Consider the following 9,244-nt stretch of genomic DNA (forward strand, 5'->3'; position numbering starts at 1 on the left):
CACTGGTCATTCACAGGGCACTTCACCTAGAGCAAGCGGCAACGGGGATAACAATACAAACTCTCCAGGTCTGAGAAGGTCACTCAGGGCAAGAGGCCCTCCCAAATACCTAGCCGATTACGTAAGGTGAACAGGTACATAGCAAGAGCTGACTGAATGTGCTGGCGGGTTGTATTTAAATAAAACAAGGTCGGGGGGGTCACTGGATCTGGTTCAAAGGAACAGTCCCACACCTCATACATTGTGTAACTTTATTTCAGTATTAATTATATTACCATCTATAGGATGGTGTCCCTGTGGGCGCAATCTTATTTCATCCAGGGGGAAGGGGTGTTGTGTCCTGAGCCTGCAAGAGGCAGGCTCGGGACGTTGCAAGAGTCCCGGGCATTTGCAGAAGCTGCCCGGGACCAGACTGAGCGGCGCCAGCCTTGTGCGCATGCGCAAGGCGGGAAAAGCCCGCCTCATGATTGGTTGAACTTGCCCGGGGATCCGAGGGTATAAATAGAGGCCTGCGTGCCTCTGCTCTGGTTGTTCGTAGAGTAGAGCAAACAATAAAGACTTGTTGGAGATGATTCGTCTCAAGCGCCATTATTCCCAGGACTTAACACTTGACTTACAACAGTTCATTTAGTGACCGTTCAAAGTTACAACGGCACTGAAAAAATGACTTATGACCAGTTTTCATACTTAACAACCATTGCAGCATCCCCATGGTCACATGATCAAAATTCAGACACTTTGCAATTGACTCATAGTTATGACGGTTTCAGTGTCCCAGGGACAGGTGATCCCCTTTTGCGACCTTCTGACAAACCAGGTCAATGGGGAAGCTAGATTCACTTAGCAACGGTGTTACTAATTCAACACCTGCAGTGATTCACTTAGCCACTGTGGTAAGAACGGTCGTAGAATGGAGCAAAACTCACTTAACAAATGTCTCACTTAGCAACAGAAATTTTGGACTCAATTGTGTTCGTAAGTCAAGGACTAGCTGTAAATATAATCAGATTTTATTCCTAGTTTGGTTTTTGAAAGAAGTGGGCACCTGATTTTCTGTGTTTGAACCAAGCCTCATCTATCAAGGAAGACTTGTCTCCTCTTCTGCACGCTGGGAGGACTCCAGGGAAAACAGGATGCTGATTTGTCACTGATAGACGTACCTTTGCTTTTACATATGATATAAAGAGCCTAACTAAGTTTGCTATTCCTCCCACATGCAGATCAGTTCAACAGTGGCTGGACACGTAAAAACCATCATTACAGGCTATGGAACAAACACATCCCTTTCAGATCATGGTGACAGCTGGGATTTTGTGCAAGAGCAGGTAAGCTGTCTTCCTGTTATGTTACTGTAACAGTAATATTAGTTTTTCCATCCTTTACCTCCACTGATGTGATTTTTGGGGGACATATTTGGCTGTATGTAGGGTGACTCACATAACATGCTAAGCCATAAGGTGGTTTGTTTAGATTTGGCCTGGTGTGCTGGGTGGATGTAGCCATATGGCTTGAAAGTCATGATATGTGAATTTTAAAAATTCTGGTTGATTGACATGGTTAAAGCCATGTTGGATGAGTCCAGCCATAGAGTCAACCTACAACTGAACTTAGTTCATTCATCAGGTATGGCTATGATGCCATATTTACTAATATTGATTACATATATATGTAATGCTGTGGTGGCACAATGGTTAAAATGCAGTATTGCAGGCTAATTCAGCTCCCTGCCAGGGGTTCAGTCCTCACCGGTTCAAGGTTGACTCAGCCTTCCATCCTTCCGAGGTCAATAAAATGAGGACCCAGATCGTTGGGGGCAATATGCTGACTATGTAAACCGCTTAGAGAGGGCTATAAAGCACTGTAAAGCGATATATAAGTCTAAGTGCTATTGCTATACAGCCTGCTTTTCTCCATATTGGAGCTCAAGTTGGCATAAATAAGAGCAGTTCTCAACCTTGGCAACTTGAAGATCAGTGGATTTCAACTCCCAGAATGCCCCAGCCAGCATGTTCATTTAAGAGTTCTGGGAGTTGAAGTCCATACATCTTCAAGTTGTCAAGGTTCAGAAACATAGGATAAGAGATTTTATGGAGTCTCCCATTTAGGCATGGACCATGCTCATATCTGCTTAATTTCAGCAAAGTTGTGCCAACCCTGTGCTGGGGAACACTTTTCCTCTAGTAGTTTTTTCTGTTGCAGGATAAAAAACAGTGATTTTCGTAAAATGAATGATTCCAGTACATAGATAGGAAAGTTTTGTCTCTCCAACCATCTTCTCTTTCTCACTGTCTTCAATCCCATCTCTTTTTCTTAGTTCCAGTGCTGCAGCTGGACAGGCTGGACAGACTGGATGGAAAATAGCAGGGTCAGAAATGCCTCAAATAAACAGTTTCCCTGCTCCTGTCGTAACACCTCTGTTCTACCTTCAGCCAACAACAGAACAACTGCCAAGCTGGCCCTCTTTTGCCAAGCAGAGGGACAGTTGCCAATCAACAATAGAGTGAGTGGCCCACGCATTGTTCTTGGGTTGGGGGTGTGCACAATGCAGTCTATCCCCTTTGGGTACTTGTGGTGACGGCTGCATTCCTCTGTTGACATAAAACAGTTTTTAAAAACTTGACCCAAATCCTGCAGGGGAAAAAGTCATGGAATGCCAGCATTCTCTGTGCTCACCAGTATTTGTATCCAGAATGTTTAGGCAATTGTTTAAAAGGGGGCAGGGAAGCATACAAGTGATCGTATGACAGTGACTGAAAAGGATGCCAGTTCCTGCTCATCGGGGAGAGGGAGGGGGAGAATTCGTGCACAAGATATTAAGCTTGCCACGTTCGTTCTCCTGTTTAATTTCTGAAAAGAGATGGCTTAAGAGGCAATTGGGTATGGCAGATAGTTGTAAAATAAATTTTAAAAATACATAGGAAGGAGAGCATAGATGGAACAGCTTATTCCAATGCATTTGGGAGATGCCAAATTGAGGGAAACTGTAATAGATCTTCCGCTAATAGATCTTCCAAAAAAAGGGTGCTGTATATTGATTGATTCCAATTTTGAGACTGTCCAACTCCTTGTCAACCGATTGGCTTACAAATAAACAAAACATAGAAAACATGGCAAGCTAGAAGAGCAAAACTAAGCTAAATTAAAAGGAACCCCCCCCAACCATCCTGTCCTGAGGCCTGGGTGAATACCCAGGTTTTTTTTAGTGATTTCTGGAACATCATAACAGCTTTTGTCCAGTTTGGCACTTTCTAGGCGGGTGGTTGATTTGATGGTAGCCAGAAATAGGACCATTCAGAATGAAAAAAAATATTTTTTCCCTATCCTATCCACTTCTTTTCATGTATTGATTTCCATGTCACTATGCCATTGCACCTTGTTCTTACTTTTTCCAACCATGAAAGAATAGAATTAACCTACTTGCAAAAAGAGAATTGTACAGAAGAGAATTACACACTATTTTTGGGACCACAATTGATATATCCATTTGATATAAGTATTTATTTCTGAGCAGCATGCATTTCTGTTTACAAAAATGGTATAATAAAATGAGAAGCAGATGTGCATGATTATAATAATGTTATTTAAAAAGAAACAAAGAATACTGAGAACAAAGCATCTAGCCACAGCCCAGAATGGGGGTTCTAGCTTATAATTTAAAGCCAAGTCTTACACCTCTCCTAACCCGTAACAGGGTAGGGCTAATCAGATCTCGGGGTTATGTTATTCCAAACAAGTATGGCTGCAATGGAGAAGACTCTGCATCTTGGGCCTTGTAAACCACCTCCTTAAGGAAAAGGGCTTGGAGTGAATCTATTTGGATGGACACAAGCTACTGGGGCAAGCTGGTCTTGTAAATATGTAGGCCCTTAGCCATAGAGGTATCGATTTCAGCCTCTTTCTGCTGACTCCTTGAAATGAACAGCCAGTTGGTGTGGGAATGATGAAAAGAAATAGGTATTCATACATTGCAAAAGTAATTTGTGGGACTCAAGGCTTCCTGATATGGAGAAGGACAGCGCCATGGGTGTTTCTGAACATTAGTAAGCCAGATTCGTAAAGGAAAGGACTAGCAAAGGCAAGGCTAGGGTCAGAGTGCAGAAAACAAAGGTGAGGTGTTCTTTTCTGATTTTTTTTTTTGTGTGTGAGTTTTTTGGCTATATCTGTTGGGCTGCAATGTGGGAGTGAGTGAGATGTGCCTTATAATTGATCTGACAAGGGTTGTCCCTGGAATTCCATCTGATGCTCCTTTTTAATGTATTTTTGTCCATTTGCAGGGCTGCAGGGAGAGCGTCCAAACCTGGCTGAACAATAACCTCATCAGCATTGTAGGGATCTGCCTTGGGATTGCTCTCCTAGAGGTAAGCGCTCCTCACTGACGACTGGGTACAGCTACATTTCTACCAATAGAAAAATAGAAATAATAACAGGGATGTGCAAATATTGATGGGTTTGAAGACCTCCCAAAATCCTTACAAAATCATTCAATTTATACCACCTCGTATGGTATTTATTTTCAGGACTGTCCAAAGACATTTTGTAATAATAGCAATCTTCTTTTCCCATCAAGCCCATTATATGAAGGCATGTAGTACTGAAGTACAATTGGGTCTTGTAGGCAGAAAATCCCATAAAGGCCATCCTTTCATCCTCTGGAATATTAAGCTAAATATTTAAGTATTAGATGCTGTTTCATGGAATTCAGATTTGCATGTTTTGAGATCTAATTTTTTAAAGCATCCAATAGTCATAGCTCCCTGAGTACTTTGCTGTTTGATGATGGAATGATCCAAATGTGGGGTTTTTTTCTGCCTGGCTAAGGTGCCATCAGTGTCCCTACCAGTCTACTCATTTCGATCAGGAGGCATTGCTGGTGGACAGCTGAAATATTTATATGTGCTTGGTTGTGAGTGCATTACATGATAAAGAATTGAGGTCTTTATCTCTTCATCCTGGATCTTTCTTGTAGTTACTGCAGCTGCTGTGCATGTTGCTGGTCACTGCATTAGAACACAAGGACCTGCATAGTGGTAGCTCCCAGGAGATTCCTAACAGGTGGCCAAAGAGGGTGCATAGATGTTTCCAGCTTTCTGCCATGCCTTGTTATTTGTGTCTTCCTATGTTGGGAAGGATGTGTTACTTCTTCTCTGTGCATGTCCTTTTCTATGTGACCTGTGTGGCTCATGAGTGCAGTGCAGGGACTACTGATTTTTCTTGGGTGCAAGCATTGGCCAGAAAAGCTGCTGTCATCCCCAAACATCATAGTGTCATGCTTGTGTATTTGCAGGGAAGATGCTCAGCAAAAGTTGTGCTTCTGAGAGATCCCATATGAATCCTTGTGAATTCACCTAGTCCTAGCCCATTTCCTCTATCTGGCACTCTTCACATCTGCTGGATTATAATGTAGAATAGTGTAGTAATTTTAGAAATGTGATTTAGGCCAGAAAGACTTGGGATCAAGTCTTTAGGAGCCATAGTGGTACAGTGGCTAGAATGCAGTATTGCAGGCTAATTCTGCTGACTGTCAGGGGTTTGATACTCACTGGCTCAAGGTTGAGTCTGCCTTCCATCCTTCCAAGGTAGTAAAAAGAGGACCCAGATTGTTGGGGGCAATATATGCTGACTCTGTAAACCACTGAGAGAGGCTGTAAAGCACTGTGAAGCAGTATATAAGTCTAAGTGCTATTGCTATCAAGTTTACTCTAACTGTAGTTTATTGGCTAATGTTGGGCCATTCACTCTTTCAGCCCAAACTTGGACAGTGGTTGCTTGTTAACATAAAAGGAGATCCTCTGTGGAGCTCCCATGAGCTCTCGCACAAAACAATGCAAGAAATAACAATTCTCATCACCCCACGCCAGCACAGCCAATGGTTCCTGAGGATGATGGCCAATGTAGTCCAACACAACTGGAGAAGACATCAAATAACTTTCTCTATGAGCATGTGTGGAGATTACCTTTCTGGGAATCGGTTGTTTTCCTTACTGACTTTCTGAATTGGCTGGAAGACAATAGATTGTGTGTGTGTGTGTAGGTTAAGAGTAGTTTGTTTGGGAAAATTGCAATCGATTGTGTTACTTCCATATTTTTTTTTAAAGAAAAGCAAACACAGCTGTTTGTGCTGTTTTGTAAGTTTTTTTTTTAATGAACTGGCATATATCCAAAGGGCCTGGATTTTAAAGAAAGAGGTAGAAGAGGAACATAGTGTTTTTCTGGTATTCCCCAATGAGAATCACATAGATTTGGAAAACCCATGAAATTAATCTAATTTCTGATGCAGATCTAAATTTAAAAACAAGACATGCTTGCAGTTCTTTTCCAAAGGCCCCATAATGAATTATTCTTTCATTATTCCTCCTGTCTGTACTTCTAATGCCATCCAAGAAGAGCTTTTAACCTTTGGGCCTTTATGGGTAAGCCCTGCCTGTGGTTGCAGCCCAAACCCTTAGCTGTTCCAGTGTGCTTTCGATAGGCTGACTGCTGGGTATATGCATACGCCCGCTGTATTTCTCAACACCTACGCACCTTACCCTTGGCATAGGTCTAGGCATGTCTGAAAAGGTGAAGTGTTTATTTGCTTCCCAAAGTGATGCATGAGCCCCTGGGTTATGTTTGTGCTACTCCTTAATTCTCTCTTGTTTCTGAAACCTCTTTCCATTTTGATAATCATTTAAATTATTTCACATACCTGCTGCACAGGGACATCTACTTGGAGTTTTGGCAAGGTAATTCATTCCAAAGCATTGTCAGGCCTGAATGTTCCTTTAGTACAAATGTGTCAATGTCCACGATGCTTTGTTTTCCCCACCCTATTCCTCCTTTTCAGGTTAATGTCTTACCTGCATCTTGTGCTGTTGCAAAAAGAGCTTTGCTGCCCCCCCAGGGCCAAAATGAAACATGTCATGCTATGGGGTCCAAGAACTACAGGTGCTATAGTTACTTGAGCACCAATAAGGAGAACTGGAGAGGGCAAATGCAGCAGAGAACAAAAAAAAAGCAGTTAAGAGAGACTCAAATGCTACAGGGCAAAGATTCACCCCCTTTTCAGCATTGATAGTCATCTTCCCTCCTTCCAGCAAGATGTATTTTATGAGTCATTCTGGTTTCCGTAGCTTCTTTCCATTGTGTGTATTTACTTTCCCTGTGGTGGATTATATTTCAAGAATTCCGCAGCCAACCTTAGCATTGCTGATCGATGTGTCTGGAGAGCGCCCAGATAAGGGAAAGCACTTCAAGGATAATGGGGATTGTAGTTCAGCACACATGAAAGGTACCTGGTTGGGTTCAATAAGGATTCAGAGATACCTACTGTACTCATGAGTTGTAATTTCAGGGCTTAGGTCTAGACTAGGGGTCTTCAAACTTGCCCCTTTTGTGACTTGTGGACTTCAACTCCCAGAATTCCTCAGCCAGCGTGCCTGGCTGAGGGATTCTGGGAGTTGAAGTCCAAAAGTCATAAAAGGGGCAAGTTTGAAGACCCCTGGTCTAGACACTATGGCTTCTTTACAACCTGTGGACTTCAACTTCTGGCTGGCTCAGGAATTCTGGGAGTTGAAGTTCACAGGTCATGAAGGGGCCACAATTGGCACGCATCCAACCTTCCCAGTGCAATGGATTCCCAACTTCCAGAAATCTCAAGCAGAAATACTGGAGATTGAAGTCTGACCAATCTGAAGGTTATGGGATCAAATTGAGAATCTAATATAATCTTATTTTTAAATTGCTTTGCAAACTATCCCAAATGTGGAGTTTAGCTTTTCTTATGATAGAAGTGTGGTTGCTGTTTCTTTTACTAACATCTCTCTTTTTCCCCACAGCTCTTCCTCATGATGGTATCGATGCTTCTGTGTAGAACCGTTGGTCCCAACTACGACAAGCTTGCTCGTTATTCCTAGGCAAACAGACTTTTTGGGGAAATGGCACTGAAGAACATTCCGTCTTATTTAGACATTCCACCAGGGTTTTAAAACCATACATTGTAGAGCCGCAGTTACGTTCAGCAAGTTTACTATCTCACTTTCTTGTCCTAAGTGATCCAGTCTTGGAAACTGAGATGAAACTTTCAAGAATCAGAGCAACCAATAAGAAAACAGAGTAATACGAAACAGGTTTTTACCTTCAGTTAGTTAAAGATAATTTAGCTCTCTAAAAATTATAGCCGTATCTTGGCTTCATATAAATCCCCAAAATAAGATAAAGAGTTCTATGTTTTTATATTGCATTGCCCTGGAATGCACAGATTTTAACAGCCAAGCTCTGGTCTACTTTTGCATGAGGAGAACTATTTAACCATAAATTACTTATTGCTAGGATCTGTCAAATACAACCTGGGAAAAATTATTTGTTAAGAGCATATACATATTATACATTCAACACTGCCCCCAAATCCTTTAATACAGCTGTTTTAGAGGTAAAGCTAAAAATTTTACTTTTTTTTTTTTTAAGTGAAACTCGCACTCTGTTATTTAGTTAACAGTTCGGGCTGTGAATTAAGAGTGGTGTTGACCCACCTGATTGGACCAAGAGTTTTTGTATCCATTAGGGTGAGATCTATTCAGCCAGACTTCAAACATTCTCAACCATACATAGGATATAACCAAACTTGAACGTTCTGTGTTCTATGCTACCCTTGACATGTACTTTAGTATTTAGCCTTTTGTACCACAATCTTGTCTTGATTTGATTGAATTAATCCATGTAGAAAACAGCTCAGTTAAGAGGGCTGCATTTCTTGCTTATCTTTGGACTAAACTGTTCCATCACAAGTCTTTTCCTCTCGTTGGAGAAAAGGCATGAGGAACCTGAAGTCCATCTGATATTGGTCGTTGGTGGCTCCCAAGTGTCCCAGCCTTTATAGACAGTGGTAAGTAATGTTGAATGACAAGTTCTACAGCACTGAATCTGCAAACCTTTGGTGGAGCTCATGACCACTAGCTAGTTCAGAGGCAGGATACACCTGGTCTGGAGTGAAGAAAGAGGTCTGTTTGCACTGGGAATGTGTTGATATGGCCATTGACACTTCTGTAAATAACACGGGCTCCCACGGTAGATTTGGCCCATTCAATGAACCCCCTCGCTAGGTTTTTTTTCACATATTGCTGCATCTCCATTTCGAGGGGGGACATAGCGTACATTCTCGGGCATGGGAGTTTGGCTCCTGGCACCAGTTTGATTGAGCAGTCATTGGGTCTGTGAGGGGGCAGGGCATTGCATTCTTTTTCACTAAATTCCTCCGCTAGGTCCTGGT

At 42.1% G+C, this 9,244-nt stretch overlaps 1 protein-coding gene across 1 annotated transcript in view; it reads left to right on the plus strand.

Annotated features, from left to right (window-relative positions):
- LOC107297378 (leukocyte antigen CD37-like) overlaps window positions 1–7,897 on the plus strand; it is a 23,740-nt gene extending 15,843 nt beyond the window's left edge. The window contains exons 6-9 of the mRNA XM_015826742.1: window positions 1,221–1,325; window positions 2,315–2,500; window positions 4,275–4,358; window positions 7,815–7,897. Of these exons, the coding sequence (XP_015682228.1) occupies window positions 1,221–1,325; window positions 2,315–2,500; window positions 4,275–4,358; window positions 7,815–7,892 (453 nt within the window). The 3' untranslated portion in view covers window positions 7,893–7,897. The remainder of the gene's footprint in view (window positions 1–1,220; window positions 1,326–2,314; window positions 2,501–4,274; window positions 4,359–7,814) is intronic.
- Window positions 7,898–9,244: the final 1,347 nt, after the last annotated feature.

The sequence above is a fragment of the Protobothrops mucrosquamatus genome, unplaced genomic scaffold (genome assembly GCF_001527695.2).
Source record: "Protobothrops mucrosquamatus isolate PMUCROS unplaced genomic scaffold, P.Mucros_1.0 scaffold3269, whole genome shotgun sequence".
Taxonomy (NCBI): Eukaryota; Metazoa; Chordata; class Lepidosauria; order Squamata; family Viperidae; genus Protobothrops; species Protobothrops mucrosquamatus.